The sequence below is a fragment of the Giraffa tippelskirchi genome, chromosome 13 (genome assembly GCF_054371585.1).
Source record: "Giraffa tippelskirchi isolate mGirTip1 chromosome 13, T2T-mGirTip1v1.2.pri, whole genome shotgun sequence".
Classification (NCBI taxonomy): Eukaryota; Metazoa; Chordata; class Mammalia; order Artiodactyla; family Giraffidae; genus Giraffa; species Giraffa tippelskirchi.
In genome coordinates this window covers 109,570,369-109,592,937 of record NC_137287.1, presented here as the reverse complement: position 1 = coordinate 109,592,937, position 22,569 = coordinate 109,570,369, and the positions used below count along the sequence as shown (strand labels likewise).

The window sequence follows — 22,569 nt, the reverse complement described above, 5'->3', positions numbered from 1 at the left end:
TGGGACTTTATATAAACAACATCCCATGTTTGCTCTAATGATGTCTGGAGGGCATTTGATCACATGATCTCGCTCTATGGGGCTCCCTGTGCCCATGTAACCCCAAAGTTGCTACGTGCCAAGCCTCTGGTTTCTCAGCTGATGTCATGCGCTCACTTGGAAGAATTCATTGGACTGTTTTAAAATACAGACCAGGAGAACCACGGATGGGAGGGACTACATTTACTTTAAGTATAAAGGTTTACTATTATTAACAAGTTACCACTATTATTTACATGTTTATAAAACAGAAATAAAAATGACATACACGTTTGGTGCCAAAAGTGGCACATCCAAACTAGATCAGTACAAAAATAAACTTTCAAGCTATGTGTTTGCAAACATCATCACAGCCAAGCAGCCCCGGGGACAATGACACCAGTGCCTGCTGGAAGGGCCCCCGCCTTCTCACAAGAACCCAAGCAAACACACAGAAGACAAACGGACAAGTATGTTCCTGAGCTACAGAAGCTTAGAGCCTCTAAACAGTTGTGAATTTCTGCTACCGAGGATCTGGGATGGGTTTCGAGCTGATGAGCCGTCACTAGTGGTATCGGGACGTGGTACCGTGTGCGGAGGGGAAGCTAAGCTGCTTGTGAAGCCAAGGAACCTTGTGCATACGGGTCCTCTCTGTTGATCACCAATCCTCGCAAATCTCCTGACAGCAGACAAACAGGAACATGGGCAGAGGGAAAACAGAAGCTGCTTAACTTTAGAGTCCCTGTGCTCACCAAACACATCCCTGGGTGACTGGCAGAAATCTGCCACACTTCCAGGGTCTCAGACCTTCGTAGATATGTGAGTGTCCACACTTGGCCAAGGACCTCACTGGTCAACAGAGCAGGGGACCTAGCCGGGAGAGCAAGGCCAGCCCAGCAAAGCCCTGCCCACCCCACGTGGTGCTTCAGCCTGCAGCAGCCCACCTTCCTCCCTGCTCTCCGTGAAGTTGGGCTGGAGTTCATGCCTGGTGGCAGGGGCATGCTGGGCCAGGGAGGGTGCTGGGTGAGCCAAGAGCACGGGCGTTCCAACTCCTGCACAGCAGGACGCCCACCCAGGCACAGACTCCTCCGGATCCCAGCGAGGAATGCAGATGCTGAGGGGAGCGGGCGGGAGGGGGCTGTGAACGGGCTGCAGCCCACTGCAGAGCCGCTGAAGGGTCCACAGGAGCCGATGCCAGCTTGTCCACCCTCGACCAGGGGTGGCAGCATGGAGGAAGGAACACCGAGCAGCCCCTGCAGCGGCCGCCAGCTCTGCTCACTGGTCCTGGACCTTGGCCCTCTTGGCTTTTAGGGACAGGTGCTGCAAGAGAAGAAGAAACAGCATCGCAGGGGGGTGTCAAAGGAAGCAGACTTGAGCACGATCCCCTCGAAGTGACCAAATCAAAGCTTCCACCTTCTCAGTAAACACCTTGCCCCACAGGCAACAGTTTGGAAGGAAAAAGCCCAAGGGACCAACAAAGGCACCAGGGCTTCAGTAAGCTACACAGGCCAAGGTTGGGCCACCCGGGGCTCTGAGGGCAGCTGTCAGTGAGACATGGCTCACCCTCTGCCCCAGCTCTGCAGCCCAACAGCCGGGCTGCTCAGGGGCCCGGGCCAAAGATCACCTCGAGTCTCCTAGAATTTCTTGATAACAGTCAAGGGAAGGTACCCTCCCCCTTGGGAACAAAAAGGTCAGCCAACCTAGCCAGCCATCCCCAGAGGCTCAAGGTCCTGCTCTCATGACGCCCCCGCCCAAGAGCAGGGAAGACACACAGGAACAGGATACTTGCTGGTGACCAGTGTCTCTTTCAGAAATGTCACTCTCTAGCAGTGTAAGCAATCCAGGAAGCCTAACACTATAATCATGGGCATCAGATAATAGGATTGGGGGATACAAGTATCCTTTACACTCGAAAGTAAAGCCAAAAGTGCGAGAAATCCTAAAGTATGTATTTGAAGCAGGGAGTGTAAACAGAAGCTTTTAATAAAGGTCCTCTGTTCACCAACGGAGGCAGACCTGATGCCCTCTCGATAGTTTTAATCCAACAGCCGCCAGGCGATATCCCGAGCGTGCTGCCCTCACACAGCAGGCTCTTCACTGGAGGGACGTCAATCCCGACTGCTAACAGAGCAGGCCTGCCAGCCCCCAGCATGCTCAGCGCCCAAACCCCGTCTCTTGGCACATCTAAGATGGCCATCCCCACCACTGAGAGAGAACCTCAGGGCCTGAAAGAATGCAGGTGCAAAAGAAGATGCAGCACCCCACCAAGCACGACAGGATGGGCGGCTGAGGGAGTAGGACGCAGGTGTAAATGAGCTGCAGGAAGTCACACTTTCTAACCACTTATGGCTGAGAAAAGAAAGTGTTAGTTGCTTCAGTCATGTCCAACTCTTTGCAACCCCATGGACTGTAGCTCGCCAGGCTCCTCTGTCCATGGAATTCTCCAGGCAAGGATACTGGAGTGGGTAGCCACTCCCTTCTCCAGGGGATCTTCCCGACCCAGGGATTGAACCCAGGTCTCCCACATTGCAGGCACCTTCTTTACCATCTGAGCCACCAGGGAAGCCCATGGCCGAGAAAGGACCAGTATAGATTCCAGCAAAGGCCCTGGTGAAGAGGGTTCTTCCTCAATCCCAAAGATAGCTCGGAATCAGGAGAAAAAGCCTGAGGGCTTGAAAGGCAAATCTCTGGACAGGTCCCCCGTCCCTCCCCTCTCCAGCTGTGGGTCTTGCTGAATGTCTCCTAATTCTCTCCTCCGTGCACTTCTCCTGACGTGACCCCACCCACCAATGGAAGATACCCACAGCCTCAGCTTAGGAATGGGGATGAGGTCATCGTGCCTGTGAGGCCATTTTTGGTGCTCATTTCTGAAGAGAATGTTGTGTATAAACAAAGCGGACTCTGGGCCATTTCAGGCCTCTTAACAGGGCGAGAGCGACACTCTGAAAAACACTGGTAATGGAAAGTCACCAACGATGCCAGGAACAGAGCCAGGGATGACCTGTGGGCTGTGCATGGCCGCGGGGCACTACGCTGTGCTCAGCCAAGGACCCTCCGCCATGCACGGGGCAGCTGCTGGAGAGCGGCTGGGCTATTGGAGAAATCAGTCCATTCTGGACAAGTTAATAGCACAAGTGCCTTTGGACTGCTTAGTTAAGGAGGTACGAAGTTTATTGGAGTGGGAGAGGGTTAGGGCCCTCGCCTGTACAATGAGGTTGTTGAACTGGGTGATTTCTGAGCCCGTCCTCTCTAAAATTACTCTGATCACAAGCAGTCACATGAGCATTTTAAATGTCACGTAAGCAAACAGTATGGTGCTTTTGCCCAGAACGATCTGAGACTATGGTAATGGTTTTTCACCTATGTACCACAGGGGGTTGGGGTTGGGGGGCAGGCAAGTTTAGGACACTACATTGAAAAATAAACGTATATTTAAAAATATGAAGAGGCAGGTAACAGGTGGTTTGGGGGGATAGGCTCAGTTCATTCCTACCGTTCCTTGTTGATAAAAGTGTGGAGCCAGCTCCAACAGCCAAGCAGACTCAATGGCGGTCACATCTCTCATGTAATACTTCGAGGTTTGGATAACTTCATTGTAGATAACCCTGAAACAAGAAGAAATCATGAGCTAATTTCCTATATATTATAATTAGAATCAGAACCACGACGATTAGAGATGGCAAGTTTTTCCCCTTTACTTTTAAAATGCATCCACCTGTTCTGTGTGCCAGGCACTATACTAGAGAAATGCATTCATGTTGCTCACTTAAGCCTCAGGACCTGAGTGCTGGGTCCCAGTGTGTCCATTTCACAGAGGAGACTCTAAGTCCCACGTGATTTCCAGGACATCTCAGTTGAACCTTCTGGTTCCTTATGCTTTTGTTTACAGAACTCTGAACAGAGTCTAATGACTTCATTAGAAAATGTAGAAATAGAAGCAAAGGCTCACTGATTCTGAAAGGAGCTGGGAATTAACTGTAAAGGGACACAAGGGAACTTTCTAGAGATGAAAGTATTCTCTATCTTACTAGGAATATGGGTTACATGCACACAGCTGTAATGACTGCTGACAGTTTTCTTCAGGGGCTAATGAGAAGATTGATTGTGGTGATGGATATATAACCCTGTAAATGTATTTAGTCACAGGATTGTACACATTAAGTGGGTAAACTGTATGAATGTGAATTACATAATATCTCCATAAAGCTGTCAAAACACACACACACACACACACACACACACAAAAGAAGGGGGAGCTTGCCTGAGGCTGAGGTAACAGACACCAAAAAGCCAAGCCAAGAAGGTAATTTAAATCCCCAGATTTTAAGAGTGCATATATTAATATGGATATCAGTTTCCAGGGACTTCCCTGACAGTTCAGTGGTCCAAGGCTCTGCACTTTCACTGCAGGGGCACAAGTTCGTTCCTGGTCAGGGAACTAAGATCGCGCATGCCACACCCTGCAGCCGTATCAGTTTCCAGAGCAAGTATTAATATCTCCTCTCTGAAGCCAGCCCTTACGCCCTGGCCCATGGAAGTGTGAACCTCAGCCACCTATCAAATATATCCCTCTACAGAAGCCTTTCTCCCCAGGTACTGGAGTCCATCTGCTCTCTGTTGGGCTGTGGAATGGGACCTGGATTCCTCTCTCTGCACAGCCGTACCAAGAGTGAGGACACAGCACCTAGTCTGTGGGTGAACAGGAATGTTTGCTGAGGGGATCAGCAAGCAGAGGAATAAGACCATTGGCTTAAAGGGATCCTTGACAGAGTAGAAATTCTTTGTAGAACAGAGTCAGCAAACGCATACTAGGCACCTGGACTCTACGTGCTGGGGTCCCAGAGATGAACCAGAACGAGGCCTTGTCTTCAATTCACTGACAAAGCAGAGGGGCAGGAGGGGGCTTACCAGCGGGGCGGCTTCTCTGCATAGAGGACCGATGCTGGGTGGATGTGCAATTCATGATCATCACGGATGGTCCTTGGGAAGCAGAGCAATTTTGTCTCAAGTACATTTTAAACACTTCAGCAAGACCTTCCCACAGATGCATTTAAACTCATCAAAAATGCAGGCTGTACTTCACACAAACAAAACTATCCTCTCCATCTTCTCTCGAGCCCTTTATGACCCCTCCCCCACTGTCACCCCAGAAATCAAGAATAAATCATGCTAAAAAAGGGAGAAGGAAAGCAACACATGGACATCCGAAAAAAAAAAAAAAAACCCTGAGAAATATATTTTTCTGCTTATGTTTATGTTTATCTTCTAGGGGTTCTCTTTCAAAAATTTCCTTGAGGACAGAAATAATATATATAATTACTTCTATAAACTTTTTTATTAACAAGGTTAAACAGTAAAGACTATGGAAGAGATTGTTATAAATGGGGGAAAAAGAAAGCTCAATATTGGACTATCCACTTCTCTGAGATAATATTTCAAATGCCAACTCAGATTTGATTCAATTTAATTCAAAAAAATATTTACAGCGCACACAACTATTGGTGAGATCAGCTCATGAGAGAAGATTACCAGGTCAGGATGCTGCTGCTCAAACCATAATTACAGAGAGCTTCTGGGGTGTCAGGGATGTGTGTCAGGCAAGTGCTTCAAGGCCATGACCCAGTGCATCTCCAGTGCTGGAATAAAGCCACTGCCTGGGGTGCTGACTGTCTTATCAGGTGACCAACACTGAACTTTGTCCCAAAGGGACTGACCACCAGGAAGCCTGTTGCGTAGCCTATATTTCTATTGAGGACACTGGTGAAACACTTTTGTGAATGCTAGTGGGAACTGCTAATTAATACTCTTGAGGAGAGTGGGGCAATCAGAATGACAATGAAATGATGGTTCTCACTGGAGATCACAGCCTGTCTAGGGCTGCCTCAGACGGAACAGCTCAGTGCTGGGAGCTGGGAGGGGAGTACATACGATGTAACAAATAGAACATACTAGAAACAAATGTAAAGTGCTATACTGAGGTTCAGTCAGCAACCAAATACTAGATGGAGGAGACCTGGCTGCCAAAAAAAACCAAAGAAGCTCAATGCAATTCTGGGCTCATTAACAAAGCCCAGTGGGAGGAGTTTGGGGGAGAATGGGAACCTGTATATGTATGCCTGAGTCCCCTAAGGTGTTCACCTGAAACTAACAAAACATTGTTAATTGGTTATACCTCAATAGAAACTAAAAACCTAAAAAAGAAAACCAAAAAACAGAGCCCAGTGTCTGGAATGGGACACCATGGTGACTTCAGGATCACAGGACTATAATATGTTCTGAGGGGAAAAAGCTAACAATAGTCTGGGGAGGAAACCCAAAGACAAGTTAGGGAGAGAGCCTTTTGAGCACTCCCTAATTGAAGAAGGGGTTTCCCTTGTGGCTCAGCCGGTAAAGAATCTGCCTGCAATGTGGGAGACCTAGGTTCGATCCCTGGGTTGGGAAGATCCCCTGGAGAAGGGAAAGGCTACCCACTCCAGTATTCTGGCCTGGAGAATTCCACGGACTGTATAGTCCATGTGGTCGCAAAGAGTCGGACATGACTGAGCAACTTTCACTTTCAGACTTGTAACTGTCACCCTCCTACAACACGTGGATGGGCTAAATATTCGAGAATCATTTCCACAAAGTTAAGACATTTTGCTTAAAGCTGTACAGCTAACCTCAATGCATCTTTAGAAGGAGGCAAGTGCAAATAAAGAAAAATGATTTAATTTCTCTGCTTTCTCTGCATGTCGGCTTGCTACTGGGTTTGGTTTATTTTTAAGATTTTAATGATTTGAGTGACATCACAAATGATTTCACAAAGTATCATATTACCTATAAGCTCCAGTAGAATGAAACCTTGCGGCATTTGCAAAGAATCCAGAAACGATGCATCTCAGAACTGGATCTGGATCACCTACACAAACAGAGGGATGGATAAGATGAGACCTCACCTGCCTATGCTCTGTGCTATGAGGCTCACCCCAGGCTGCCTTGAGCCACCTTGAAACCATCTCCTGAACGGGTTCAGCCCCACGATTCCCAGTGCCAGATGCCTGCCCTGGCACCATCTATAGAGGTCCCCACCCTCCACAATGGCTGCTGATGGAAACATGAACCCCCCCACCCCCCCAATCCCTGCACCCCCAGCCACAGAGGACCAGACCAAGGCTGGGCATCAGAACCTAGAGAGCACTCCACAGGCTGGCCAGTGACCTTAGAACTCCTCTTCAGGAGAGAGAGCATTTTGCAGGAATCATGTTCCTTCTCTAAGACACAACCTGGGACATTAACACTACAACATTATTTCTGTGATTATAGTTAGTTTGTAATTCTTCAAAATTTTCAAACATCTCAGTTTAACTGGCATCTGTATTGCTGTAGTAAACATCTTCCAAGGGTAAAGCCTGCTCAATTAGATGATTTCTACATGATATATCCAAATTATTCTGCAAAAACGATAATGCCATCCATATGGGCTTATGACATATGATATTTCATCAATTCTAAGATTTACTCTTTTTTACACTTTAACTCATTGAAATCAGGACAGCATTTTATAATTATAATTGGCAACATTTTTTCTTTCTTAGTGACACATAAAATAATGGTATGTCTTAATGGTGTCTTAGAGCCAACAAAACATAGTATGTTGGTAAATAAGTTACCAAAAAGTGGTATAATTTACAAAGCCATCAACAGTGTATGAGAATGTCAGTTTTACTGCATTCTTACCAGCAATGTTCTGGCACAAAGGTACCCCCTCTTTAACTGTACACTTATTTATTACTATTACTGTATTTCTTCTTTTGTGAATTTTCCATTCCATTCCTTTGCCCATTTATCAACTTGGAAACTGGGTGTTTTTTTTTAATATGTTAAATAAATTCATTCTATAATAAAACTTTTAATTTTTATCCTTTATATCTGCTGAAAATATTTTTTCACTGTTTTCTTTAACATCTAGTTTTTTCTTAATTGGAGGATAATTACTTTACAATGCTGTGTTGGTTTCCGCTGTCAATGTCAATCAGCCACAAGTATACATATATGCCCTCCCTTTTGAAGAGAACTTTTTAATTCACATGTAATTTATTGTGTTTCCATGATTTTCTCTATTGTTCTTCAGCACAGAACTGAAAAAAATCTCAAATCTACATTTCCAAACACAATCTGATCCTAGACTCAGTTCCTTCTCTCCACTTTCCCAAAAGAAGTATCTATGTAGAATGTGCATTGTTATCAAAATGAGATCATTTCCAAGGGGTAAAAACTGCCCTCCTTAAGGGGTAGGATAGTGGGAAATCTTAAATATTACAAGGATTGTGGCCCTCCAGAGCTCAACCCTACCTTACAAAATCTTATTCCTTAGTACTGAATTTCTCTTGGTAAAAAGAATTTAAATTCAATGTAACTTTTCTCCTGGGCGAGGGGTTTGAGAGGGACAGAGTGAAGGGACAAAGCAGGTGATAAACAGTTAATCCCACTAGGGAATTGTAAGTAGTGAAAAAGGTATAGGAGATTTAAGTTAACGATCATTCAAGAAAGCAGGTTTGATTAGCCACAAAATCCAGCAGGCTTGCTTCAAAACAAAACCATGCAACAGAAGTAGGAGACATACTCAAAAGAGCTAAAACAACGGTGGCATGAGACCCCACATCCTCAGTGAGCTCAGTAAGCTAATGATTCCTAGGACACGCTTCTCTGCCCGTGCTGAAAACAAAAACATGAGGAAAGGTGGCGTTATACTGACACCTGCACTGAATTACCACATTCTAGTCTACGTTACCACCTTTTTGCTCATTTTCACTGCACCATGACAGTCCCAGTTTGACCATGTAGGGACAAGAAAGCTCCCTGGCCTGCTGTGGAGGAGGAGCTGAAGATGGAAGCTTGATGTCCACTCAAGAATGAGGAAGAAGGTGGTCTTTTTTCCCCTCCCCCGATTTCCCTTCAATATAAAGCTGCAGCCCACTAAGTTCTCCGTGTGGCACCTTCTTGCCCACCCGCTTGTAAGCCTCACAAGCATCCTATTCTAATCAATCGCTTCTTATCTATCACTTTGCGTCTTCCTGAATTCTTTCTGCACTGAGGCTTCCTTTGGAGCCTCCAAGACACATTTCTGCTGTTTCACGATGACAATGAAAAACAAGTTAAGAAACAAAGATGCAGATGTATGGCTCCTCTCTATCTCCTGGGTGACAGGTGCTTGATCAGCTTCTTCCCGGTTAGCTGCCTCTGTGAGCTTCCTGTTTGTACTGATGATATTTTACCCAGTCGCCCGGGCTCAATGCTTCCTTCTCTTAGGAGCGTGGTCATCCATCAATACCCTCTGAGCATCAGATATGCTTCTCTCTCCCAGCACTTGTCTCCACAGTCCTCCTTGCCTAGTGAGCCCTTTGCCACCGGTTTCTAATCCAACCAGTCCGCTCAACTGGACGTCCACCACCACTCGAGGCCTGCTGTGAGGCCTCTCGGTGCCCCCCGGACCCCAGGATCCCATCTTCCCTGCATTCCTACTACAATCCCCATCACTGTACACCATGAGCACTCACACATCTATTCTTGTAGTTTCTAAGACCACTGATAATCTCATATTGCAGGACTTTGTGTCTTTCTGTAGGAATCTCTCCTGTCACTGCACTGTTTCAACAGTAAGAACTGCGTCTTTATCATTGTGTAATTAGTTGCCCTTAGTACAAAGGCAGCATAAAGCTCTGGAATGAAACTGCCTGAGCTCTGAGGCCACTGTACACTCACTGTGTGACCTCCGTGTGGCACATCACTCACTGCCTCTCAGCCCACTCTTCTCATCTGTAGAATGTTTCACTGGAGCTCTGTGAGCACTAAATGAACTCACGTATGAAGATACAGCCCTGCTGTGCCTGTAACGGGTGCTGCAGCTAGGTTAGCAAGAGCTAGTGGTGCCAAGAGTGTTGCCAAGGGCCTGGCACACAGGAGGTGTTCAAAAGACAACTGCTGACTGGCTGGGCAGACACACCACCCCCTTGAAAGCGTGCGTTTGTGCCACACAGGCCCATCCTTGCTAGTTACCAGCTGTGTTGTCCCGAACTTAAATTAACTTCTCCCTGGGACCTTACAACTCCTCTGTAAAATAAGGATAACATCACCTACACCTTGGAGTAGCAGAGTAAGTGAGAGTATATTAAGTAAAACCCCCGGGGTGTAACTGAGCTTGTCCTCAACTAACAGGAGTCACTGTCACTGCCAGAGGCCAGAAACTGTGTCTTACACAGCACTTCCGTCTTACCCAGCGACTGTCTAGGCTAAACACACAGCACGTGCTTTAGTAACACCTGTAGTTGAAAATAAAACGCAGTTTATACAGAATGGCCATAAATGTTTTCCACGTAAAAGTTATTTTTCTTGCAAAACCTACATGGGAAAATTAACCACATGGTGTACAACGAGATGAAGAATGTTAATGATTCTTAAGTGTTGTCAGGGCTTGTTAAAATTTTTTTTTAAATAAGAATAGCCCTCAGAAATAAAAAATGGACCTCCTGGGGGGGGGGCGCGGATATGCTCCCTTCACATGCAGCCTTTCACCAACACAGGCAATTCAAAATGCGAGCCCAGTGTAGGTCCAGAGTACACTGTCTTGCCTCACACTGCCCAGCCTAGGAACGCCAAGAATGCAACTCCACAGGGCAGAGAGAGGAGCTTCATGAGCGGTGGCAGCTTATTCTTACCTTCACTAGATTTCTTGGGCACTTGAAACTTGACAAGAAGCTTTTTCAACTGCTCCCTCACTGTCGCAGCTCTGACGAGACCCTTGTAATTCAGGAAATGTTCCTGACACCACTGGGAGTTCTTGTTGTGCTGCAGGACAACGCACACAGAGGGAGGGTGAGAGAGCACAGGACAGCTCTCGACTGAGGCTACGTGGGGGACATCACTCAACGCTTTGCCCCCTTTAGCTTACTTAACGGGACAAGATTCTCAAGTCATAATGGGCCCTTTGGGGCCCCATCTTTCTAAACAGACGCTGATCACCCTGCTCACCATCTGACTGCTGTCCGATCTCACTCTCTTGTGCTAAAGGGCAAGTGAGAACTTAATGATAAGCAGCCTTGTTTTGAGTCTTAAGTATCTCCATGAGAGCTGCGAACTATCAGACAGAACCCCTTCCCTGCGGCTCTTTATAAATCGACTTTCCCTCTCATGCAGGCTCGAGGTTATCACGTTACTTGACAACAGGCAAGTATGAGAAGGTCTGGTGCTGATGCTTAAGCCCAAAACTTTGGCCACCTAATACAAAGAGCCGATTCACTGGAAAAGACTCTAATGCTGAGAAAGACCGAGGGCCAAAGGAGAAGGGGGTGGCAGAGGATGAGATGGTTACATAGCATCACCAACTCAATGGATATGAATTTGAGCAAACTGAAGGAGATAGTGAAGGACAGGGAAGCCTGGCGTGCTGCAGTCCATGGGGTCTCAAAAAGCTGGACACAACTAAGCAACTGAACAACAACAGATCATCTCCAATGGACAGATGCATGGAGGGGGCCTTTGGAGTGGCAACTGTGCTTACTTTGATAAATGCTTCATACACATTGAGCATGGTAAGATGGTCACCCTCCTCCACGGCAAATTTTCGGTGCACTCGAATCTGGAAAGAATAAGGCAATGTTTAGAAGCTGACTCCTGTGAGCTTCTTGTCCTGGAGGTAACATTACATGATGAATAGCTCAGTATAATTTATTTACAACACTGTCTTAATTTCAAGTGTACATCAATACCGTAACTTTTCCTTCACAGTCTTTCCAGGATTCACCCATCTACTCATCACGAATGCCTGGGCTGGGAGGGCCCTGTCAGCAGCTTGGCTGTGCCAGGCCTGCTGTGCCCAGGCACGAACTCCTGGCATCACTAATGAGCCCACCAAGGTTGCCCCCAGAGCAGTCTTGAAAACAACCTCCCGTACTTGTGAAAAGTCAGTAGGACAATGGTTAAGATTTGGACCGTGAAAGGCGACTCTACCAATTCTGCCTGAGCGACCATCAGTTACCAAGCTTTTCTGTGCCTCAATCTCTAAAAATGGTGACAGTAATACCTCCCTCCCAAGTTCACACTGAGGTAAAATGACATGATGCATGTAAAATGTTTGGCACAATGTCAGGCACACAGTAAAATAAACACTCCAAACTGAAGCTGGTCTGTCACCAGCAGTCCCTGGGCAATTTTAACAAAGGAAAGCCCAAAGTGAGCAAGACTCATATGAACAGCTTGGGGGAAAAAGTCAGACTTACAGCCTGAGACTTCTGGTTTGAGGGGACCACAAAGACATTCTGGATCTGCATCATGGCAGCAATGCTTAGAATTTCCTGAGAACAGCCAAAATTCCCTATAAAACAAAACACGTTTGATTTCAAACATATCATGTGTCACGAGAAGAAAAAGATGTTCTCTGATGTTTGCCTTGCACCACACTATAAACTAAGATCATCTATTTCTATATAGCTTCATTTTAAAATCTTATAACATATAAACACTTCACCCCTGCCAAATGGGATGCTCTGTATACATGATCCAGATGAATGGAGGCCTGGAAGGACTCCACTCTGCAGCAGTCACACCGAGGGACTCTGCCATGAGACTCAACTAGGGGTAGGTCAGCTCCACACTTGCTCCCTCCTCTCTAGGTGGACACCTGGAATCCTGGCAGAAAGCCTGAGAGGGAGAGGGGGCAGGGAGTATGTGGGCTGTATCCCCTGTGCTGTCCCTCTGCTCTGGGATCTTTCTGTGAGGTGGCCTCCCTCTCAACAGGGCTCACTTCACTCGGCAAGGCTGAGGCATACCTAGACCAGGCAAGCACGCGGTGGGCTGCAGCTGCTGGCACCTGGGCAGAGTCTGCAGCAACCAGCCCTCCAGGGCATCAGATGGAGTGAACTGCCCTACACGCGCCGCCATAGCTTCCGGCCTCACAAATGATCTATCCTGCATCTCAATGCAAGGCTGGTAACTCCAAGACACAACTACAGCTAACTTTCACCACACTTACTCTGAAACACAGCTTTGTTGACTTCCAGTGAATATAAAGTTAGACCAAAGCAAGACAAAACTAGTATTTCCCTCCTCTGGGCTGTTTGGGGTGGCGAGCGCAGTCTCTATAGTCTGCAGAGGATTTTGACTTCTAAGTACGAGAGGATCTTGAGGCTCCACACTTTGATCCCTTAACTCATATTCTCATAAAAATCTGAAAGTGTCAGAGAAGTTGGGACTCTTGCCCACTGGTAGTGCAAATACAAAGTGGTATAGCTGCAAATACAAAGTGGAAGACACTATGGTGATTCTTCAAAAAACTAAATGCAGAATCACTGATCCAGCGATTCCACCCTAAGTATTAGACCTCAAAGAAGTGAAAGCAGGCACACAAACACATACTTGTACACCTGTGTTCACAGCAGCATTATTCACAATAACCAAAGGGTGGCAGCTCCTGAGGAATCCACCAATGGGTGAATGGTCTATCCATACAATGGAATATTACTCAGCCTTAAAAAAACATTCTGACACATGATACAATAGGAACCCTGAAGACATTGTACCAACTGAAAAAGTCAGTCACAAAAGGATAAATATTGTATGACTCCACTTACATGAGGTTCCTAGAATAGTCAAATTCACAGAGACAGGAAGTAGAACAGTGCTTGTCAGGGGTTGGGGGACAGGAGAATGGGGAGTTAGTATTTAATGGGTAGAGTTCCGGTTTGACAAAAATGAAAACATTCTGGAGATGGATGGTGGTGGTGGTTGGACAACAATGTGAAAGTACTTAATGCTGCACAACTGTCCATTTTAACGTTTTTAATTGTATTTAAAAATGAACAAAATGGTAAGTTTTATGTTGTGTTATTTTTCACCACAAATTTGTACTAAAACTCAGGTGTCAGACCCACAGGAAACAAACAAAAGTGTTTCCTGAATTAATGATAACTGACCTTGAATCACAAGTTAACAACATGCCTGAAAGCAGACAGCTTTAGATGAAAACTCCTTCAGTGCTTAAAAAAAAATTCTGACACATGCTACACTGTGCCCTCTCCCCCAAGGTACACAGAATTTGAGAAACAACTTTCCAGACAAAATAAAATCAATGAAAACTGCTGGTCTCCACCTACCTGATTCAAGCAGCATTTTTGCAAACATGGGATTCAAAGGAAACTCCGCTATTCTCATGCCAAGTGGTTCAGTTAGGCGACAGTCTTTGTCCAGACCTGCCATAAGAACAACAAAAGGCAGAAGGCATGAACCATTGTGTTGGAAGATGTACAGTTGTTGGCAGAATAAAAGATGATACATGCTATTAAAGGTGTATCCAGGAGATGAATCATACACTATCAGCCTCAATCTGATTGCTGTTACAGTAGAAAAAGAAAGATTTCCTCAGAGTTCTTGAATATTCAATTTTGAAAAATTAATTCTTCTAATGGTCTCTATGGGCTTCCCTGGTGGCTCAGTAGTAAAGAATCTACCTGCCAATGCAGGAGATACAGGTTCAATCCGTGGGTCGGGAAGATCCCTTGGAGGAAGAAATGGCAACCCACTCCAGTATTCTTGCCCAGGAAATCCCATGGACAGAGGAGCCTGGTGGGCTATAGTCAATGGGGTCGCAAAGAGTTGGGACATATCTTAGGGACTAAACAACAATGGCTTCTATGCAAAGACCTAAGTATAAGGAAATGGCCCCAGAGTCGCCTCCTGCTCCCACCCTCTCCTGGTTCTACTTCTCCCCAGAAACTGCCTTCTCCAAGGGCCCAACCCACAACCAGATAGTGCCAAACACAGAGGGCACTTTCCTTAGGGGTCCCAGCAGCCTTTGAGCCTGCTAACTACAGCTCCTTGGAAATCTCTTCCCCAGCTTCCATGACCCACACTGGCTTCTCTGCCACCTCTCCTGCTGTTCTCTCTGCATCACCTCTGGACTACCACTCTCACTTCACATGCTAGCAAGGTAATGCTCAACATCCTTCAAGCTAGGTTCCAGCAGTGTGTGAATCATGAACTTTCAGATGTACAAGCTGGGTTTAGAAAAGGCAGAGGAAGCAGAGATCAAATTGCTAACATTCACTGGGTCACAGAGAAAGTAAGGGAATTCCAGAAATAAAATTTATTTCTGCTTCCCTGATTATGCAAAAGCCTGTGACTGTGTGGATCACAACAAACTATGGAAAATTCCATTTTTTTCCCCATCACTTATGGCAAATAGATGGGGAAAAAATGGAAACAGTAACAGATTTATTTTCCTGGGCTCCAAAATCACTATGGACTGTGATTGCAACCATGAAATTAAAAGACACGTGCCCCCAGGAAGAAAAGCTATGACAAACCTAGACAGCGTATTAAAAAGTAGACATCACTTTGATGACAAAGGTCTGTATAGTCAAGGCTGTGGTTTTTCCAGTAGTCCTGTATGGACGTGAGAGTTGGACCATAAAGAAGGCTGAGAGCCAAAGAATTGATGCTTTCGAACTGCGGTGCTGGTGAAGACTCTTGAGAGTCCCTTGGACAGTAAGGAGATCAAACCAGTCAATCCTAAAGGAAATCAAACCTGAATATTCATCAGAAGGACTGATGCTGAAACTGAAGCTCCAAAATTTTGACCACCTGATGCAAAGAGTCAACTCTTGGGAAAGACCCTGATGCTGGGAAAGATTGAGGGCAGGAAGAGAAGGGGCTGACAAAGGATGAGATGGTTAGATAGCATCACTGACTCAATGGACATGAATTTGAGCAAACTCCAGGAGACAGTGAAGGAGAGAGGAGTTTGGTGTGCCATAGTCCACAGGGCCGCAAAGAGTCTGACCTGACTTAGTGACTGAACAACAATAACATTTGGGGCTAACTTGAATTGCACATTTTAAATGAGTGATTACATGGTGTATGAATTATACCTCAATAAAGATCTTAAGAACTAAAAAAAAAAATCTCAAAGAACAAAACCTCCACTGAAATTTAATACCAAACTGGATATTATTTTCATTGGAGATAACCTTCACAGAAAAGATACTTCCAAAAGAGGTGAATTTAGGCCACAATTTTCTCCATTTTAAGATAAATACCACATTTTCAAACAACAAGAGAATAGAAGTTCCTCCATAACACGGTGTCTCCTTGTCCCAACAATACCATAGGCAGGCATTCTACCCAGTCCTCCACGGGAACTCCAGGAGTGGAAGGAAGCGGGTTTAGGGAGAGAACGCTGAGCCAGCTTCAGAATGGGGTCAGGGACACAGAATAAGGCCCAGAGGGGTGACAGCCGAAATACTGGTAAAAGGATCTTCCAGATGTCTCTTAGGAAGTATAGCTGTAGCAACGGTTATTAAAAGCTTTTGATGTATTAACGTGCTTCATAAATTTATTGTCACGATTGGATTTCATGATCCAATCATAAAGTGAAAGTGAAGTGTTAGTTGCTCAGTTGTGTCCGACTCTTTGCAACCCCACGGACTGTAGTCTGCCAGCCTCCTCTGTCCATGGGATTCTCCAGGCAAGAATACTGGAGTCAGTTGCCATGCCCTCCTCCAGGGGATCTTCCCGACCCAGGGATCAATCATGGTCCCACTTTATTTCGATAAGCTTGCATGTCACCGAGAGTATCATACATATGGGAAGAACCAAGTCCATCCTGGAAGATGCCAAGAGCCCTAGAGTGAATACAACCTAATATCACATATTAATAAATATATAAGAAACACAGAGTAAGAGACAGACGTACCTCCCAGAGCATAGAGTAACTCCAATGCTTGAACCATCGACTGCGCTGGAGGTGGCTGTAAGAACATAAAACCCCTCTAAGTTAATTTCACCAGGTAACAGCCATAACAAGGCGACTGTCTCCTGCTCAAACCCACTCTTCGCTTTAACACGCCCCAGACTTCCCAACCTCCACGCGTCTACTCTCGAAATGTCCTTCCTCTCCCTCTCAGCACCCTTCCTACTCCTTCATCTTCAATCTCAGCTTGATTAAACATTTCCTTTGAAGCTTTCCCTCATGCTCCGCTCCCATCAGAAGAGACGGGTCCTTACACTGAACTACCTCCTTGCTTTCCCTAAACTCTCATCAAACATTTCTAATTTTTACCTCAAGTCTCAGCCTTCTAAGAAGCCCCATGATACTGCAGTATTGATGGATGATTCATCTTTGTATCACCCAGAGCTCTGCCCCAGGCCCTCCCTACAGGGAGTAACTGACATCAGTTGAATTTGGAAATAAAGAGAGAATGCTAGACAACCTGAAATTTAACAAAGGTGATCTTCAGCCTGAGTCTCTGGATCCTCACTGTCTTCTTTGTTTACATGAACCTTTACTGACCGTCTACTACTGTGTGCCAAGCATCACTAATAGCTTCTAAACTATTTCATCCATAAGCCACACGATAAAATTATAGTCCTTTTGTAAATTGCATAACTTTTTTTTCTAAATGCAGTCACAACAAATGTATTTTAAATATATACGTTTCAGTTCAGTTTTACAGGTGAGGAAAGTGAATAACAAAATGTAAAAGACATTTGAACAAGATCCTAGAGGCCACTGGTGGCAAAGTCAGAGACAGAACTCGGGTCTCGTTTTTTCCACTCTGCCGCACCCACTTGGAGAAGGAAATGGCAACCCACTCCAGTACTCTTGCCTGGAAAATTCCATGAACGGAGGAGCCTGGTAAGCTAGAGTCCATGGAATTGCAGAGTCGCACACGACCGAGCAACTTCACTTCACACCCACTGGACTGCCAAGGAACAAAGGTGTACTTTTCGAAGCTGTGCTGACTGCAGGCCCACACTGATGAGGGCAGGAACTAGACCTGACTCACGACATGCCAGGGGTTCAACAGATCGCTGCAGACTAAATCACTTAACTGATTCACTAGTCTTTCCTCAGTGCCCACGACATCCTACTTTACAAGAGGAAACATACATACAGCATCTAAAAGGGAGCCTGACCCCTTTCTTTATGCCGAGATTACATGAGTAACAGGGATAGACCAAGCACTGAATGAGGTTCTGAGTAATTACAGAACAAAACAGACAGGCCCTCTTGGACTCCTTTTAATCCTTGGCCCTGTTTGCAGTCAATCACCAGGTCTGATGAATTCTGCTCTTGGGATTCATCATCAATCAAAAAGCCCACACCTTTACCCCCTCCTCCCCCAATCACATCCAGAAGATTTTCACCTCGACACACACTTACTGGTATTTCTCTATGGCCTCATCTGATTGGAGATCACATAAAAACACTGTTTCAATGCAGCTGGAAGGACTGTGTGTGTACAGTTTTAGTTTGCTTTTCTCACTTCCTGGTGTTCTGTTCCCACTGCTTCTTGTACTCGGGGCCACCTCACAGTGATGACCCTGAGACAGCTGCATGCTATTCCAACAAGGTCGTACACTATGAAATAAGCACCTTTCTTGCTACTGGGCAATTGAGTGGTTTTCAGTTCTTTGCTACTGTAATTATCACTGCTAAATATATATAAAATTATATGCATCCTGTGATTTCAACTGTTAAAAAAAAAAACTCACAATTTCAGGGGAAAATAACCAGAAGGGAATATATGAAGATGAATTTATATGTATTTCCTTCATTTCTCAGCTGTCCAAAAGTTTATGATTTTCATTATTATATTTTTAAATTTAATATAAAATGATACTATAATCATTATCCTACATATAAGTTATTTGTTTCTTTTGAATTATTTTCAGGAGAAAATTTCCCAAGAAGAAATACCAGGCATTTCTACAGCTCATAATGTCAGAAAGTCCTCCATGAGGACTGAAACAGAATACAAAACCATTTCCCCCAAGTTGTGTCAGCTGGATTTTATCATTTTTTTTATGTTTGATCATTCAATTAATGTAGAATGGAACAGCTACTTCAATTTGCATTTCTTTCCCTAGAGAAGTCAAACATATTCTAATGTTCTAAGTAGTAACAGTACTACTTGTGCTGTTCATGCAACATCAGTGATTTTATCATCCAAGAATCTAGCCTAGTTACACACATCAACAAGGTTGGGATAGAATAAAGAGTCATACAAGTTTTCAAGTCATAAAAATTCAAGAAGAAAACATGAGTGAGTATTTATTAACTGACCGAGATATGGGGAAGTGCTTCATAAGCACAAGAAAAGAAAGAAAATCATAGAGGCAAAGGTAGAAAGATATTGCTGTGGAAATGTTTACAGTGGCTGCACATAACTAAATAAGCAACAAAATACAAACAACTAGAAGAACTATTTATAAGAAATACTATAGACAAAGGTTAATAGTTTTTAATAGTTAAGTCTTTAATAGTTAAAGCACTCTTAAAAAGTCACTAATAAACACTAATATAGTTTAATTCAGAAGAAATACAAAGTGGCTGATAATTTTTTTAACCTTATGAGAAATCAAAAAAGATAAGATAATATTTTTCCTCCTTCCTCCCACCAAACAAATTAGAAAAACTGTAAAAGATAACATGGCAGGATGGGTGTCCAGTGAGTCAGGCATGCATGCACTACTCAAGCTTATACCTGTAGAGGAATTCGGTCATGTATCGAGGACCTACGAAATGACTATGGCCTTTGACCCAATAAACCCACTCCTGGAAATAATCAGGATTGCAATCAGCCATAGGGACTTTCCCTGTAGCTCTGCCATAGCCCTCTTGGCTTCCCCAATCGGGACACTCCTCTATCAGGCCAACACACTCCTGGATCACTCCACACCTCCCGACTCGCTGAAATCCCACTTGGGTTTCAGGTCTCGCCTCAGACATGACTAACTGGGCTGCGGGCCTTTCCTCTGTCTCTCGGAACACAGGGCACAGACCCTGTCATTACCCCACTTACTCGTCTCTCTCCCCCAGCAGACGTGAACAGAAATTGTGTCAGCCTTGTCTGGCTCTTCTCCCCTGGACCCTGCACACGACACCCGAGCTAAGTGAAAAACACCAGAAAGGCAGCATGCTGCGTACCGATGTCGGCACTCCCCTGGGAGCGTTCCAGTCTCCTGCCGGCTGCAGACGGGAGGCAGGACTTACCGACATGAAGTGGAACCTGAGGACGTTGTCGATCCCCAGCGCCTTCAGCTGCAGGATGACGGGGGCCAGGTTGCTCCGCTGCATCTCAGGGACAGTGGACTGAGGCAGCTGGTCAAAGGCTTCCTCTGGGGATAGGAAATCAGAACTGTTTGGGATCAAATGTCACAATCAAATGTGGTCATTCTGCCAAAGCAACGTTGTCCTTCTGTCACTTTAACGAGGGGCTCTAGGAGTCTGGGGTCAGACTCATATGATACTGTGATAGAACACTGCTTCCTATTTAGGAAAGACCCTTTTTTTTTTTTTTTTAAACTTTAGTTAAATATATTTTAACAATATGTCTATATGTCTATATAAAAGTATGTCCTTTCACTTTAGAATGCTTTTTACAATGTGATTCTTGTTAGCAAAACATTAAAACAAAGCAACAAGTATTACTGTGGGTGCCCCATTTCCATTCCCTCTGCTTGGGGTGGAGCCAAGGAGCCAAAGACTGTACATAAAAGCAAAGAACAATTTCAGGATAAATTACCAAATAAAACCAGAATATAACCAAAATATCTCTAAAATATTAAAAAAATGACCAAATCTCATAAAGACTAAAAATCGTCCAACTTTTAAAATCTCAAGCCAGGCACACACGTCACTCCCAGAATCCAATGCTGCCCCAAACGGATTAATGAATGCTTACACACACCATGGGGAACAAAAGGTGACCTCGAACAGGAAAAGGCACCACAAGGTTCAGGAGGCCAAGACGGGAGGGGCCGGAGAGGGGGCAGGGAGGGAAAGAGACTCTGGGAAGCCTTTATATAAAAGCTAGATAAAAAGGGTGAGGGAAAAAAACAGGGAGGAAGAGATTAAATCCTTTCTGTGTGTATTCTGAAAGTTTATGGATCATTTAGAGAAGGATTATAGACAAAATCCTCCTGCATCAGTCAACATTTTTAACTGTACACACCCTCCTTCACACAAAGGTGGCCTAGCTTCCAACATAAATCTTTAATTAACCAGAGAAAAGTCAGAGCAGAACAAAAGGTGTCATGAAGAAACAGCACTATCACTGAAGGACTTAAAAAAAAAAACTTTAGTTTAACAAAACAGACAATAAATATTCTGTGAGCTGATTGATACAAATCATCAAATGCATGGGCCCACCTGGAAGGTTCCAGGTAACAGGCAATGGCAGGAAGTTCCAAATGGGATATTCCCTTCAAGTTTCAAGAGCGTTTGGGGGTAGGCTTTTGGTAGGATAACCACATTTTTCAAGCACACTGCTATCAGATAAGAGGACGATCCTGATGAAGATGCTCCCAGGTGCTTCTTAAGAGTTCAAGGACACTTCAGTTAAGTTCAAGGACACTTGAGTCTGCTGAGGACTCAAGTACACAGGGCATTGGGCCAAGGGCTGCAGGAGCTGTAGGCCAACAGCTTTTGAGACATTTCCGTGATTCAAAAGGGTCTGGGACCAGGATGAGGAACAGGCTAGGTCCCAGTGGAGGGTCCTCTGAGGAGAAACGGAGGTTGAAGGATGGAAGGAGGACAGCCGAGGGGAGAAGTGATTTAGGGCACTGACATCTGAGCGAGGAAGACAGGGATAAGGTGGATCCTTTGGGCAGAGGAAACAGCCCATGGAAAAGGATCAAAGGTATGAGAAGCGGATGTGGGAAAACGGAAAGCAGATTCAAAAAAGAGAGCAGTTCAGCAGGGATGCAGTGCAGGGTCAGTGCTGGTGGACAGCGGGAGGAGACAAGCTAGAAAGTCCCGGAAGGATCTGGGAAACTGTTAAGGGTCAGAGGAGGTAGCATCCTGCTCAGAGCTGTGATCTCTGGAAGCAGGCTGGTGGAGGAAACCTAGAGGCTGGATCTAACGTACCCCATTACTGTCAGGTGGCCTCCCCCCAACCTGACCTCCACTAAAGCTGCTCACACTAAGGCAGCCAGTGACCCTTTACCCAAATCCACTTGCCTATCTTCAGTCTACAGTCTTCTGTTTGATTTCCTTGGAGCGTGAGATGATGCTGGCCACTTCCTCTTTAGAGGTAACATCAGTTCAAGTTAAACAAAGAATTACCATATGACCCTGCAATTCCACTCCTAGGTGTATACCCAAAGGAATTAAAAAACACAGACTGAGGTACACGTACATGCTTGTTCATAGCCGCACTATTCACAATAGCTAAAAGGTAGAAACAACCATCAACTGATAAACAAATCGTGGTACCTTCATACAATGGAATATTATTTGACCATAAGGAGGAATAAAGTACCAATACAATGTAATGAACCTGGAAAACATTATGTTGAGTGAAAGAAACCAGACACAAAATGTCATATTATATGATTTAATTTATGTGAAATATCCAAAACAGATACACTCATCCCTTGGGATCCACAGGAGACTGATTCCAGGACACCCCTCTCCCCCACTGCAGATACCATAATCTGAGGATGCTCAAGTTCCTTACAGAAAATGGCGCAGTATTGGCATATAACCTACACACATCCTCTGACTACTTTAAATCA

At 45.0% G+C, this 22,569-nt stretch overlaps 1 protein-coding gene across 9 annotated transcripts in view; it reads right to left on the bottom strand.

Annotated features, from left to right (window-relative positions):
- Positions 1 to 207: 207 nt before the first annotated feature.
- Positions 208 to 22,569, bottom strand: part of DHX35 (DEAH-box helicase 35) — a 66,712-nt gene continuing 44,350 nt past the window's right edge. For 5 of the 9 annotated variants that reach the window (XM_081560355.1, XM_081560350.1, XM_081560353.1 and 2 more), the window contains 10 exons: positions 20,045 to 20,169; positions 16,742 to 16,796; positions 14,145 to 14,240; positions 12,273 to 12,367; positions 11,555 to 11,632; positions 10,713 to 10,842; positions 6,835 to 6,916; positions 4,927 to 4,998; positions 3,512 to 3,623; positions 208 to 1,338 (listed from right to left, as the gene is read on the bottom strand). In XM_081560355.1, coding sequence (XP_081416481.1) covers positions 1,294 to 1,338; positions 3,512 to 3,623; positions 4,927 to 4,998; positions 6,835 to 6,916; positions 10,713 to 10,842; positions 11,555 to 11,632; positions 12,273 to 12,367; positions 14,145 to 14,240; positions 16,742 to 16,796; positions 20,045 to 20,169 — 890 coding nt within the window. In that variant the 3' untranslated portion in view covers positions 208 to 1,293. Of the gene's footprint in view, positions 1,339 to 3,511; positions 3,624 to 4,926; positions 4,999 to 6,834; positions 6,917 to 8,620; positions 8,713 to 10,712; positions 10,843 to 11,554; positions 11,633 to 12,272; positions 12,368 to 14,144; positions 14,241 to 16,741; positions 16,797 to 20,044; positions 20,170 to 22,569 lie in introns of all 9 variants that reach the window. The other 4 variants (XR_014073970.1, XR_014073968.1, XR_014073971.1 and 1 more) reach the window with 4 other exon arrangements.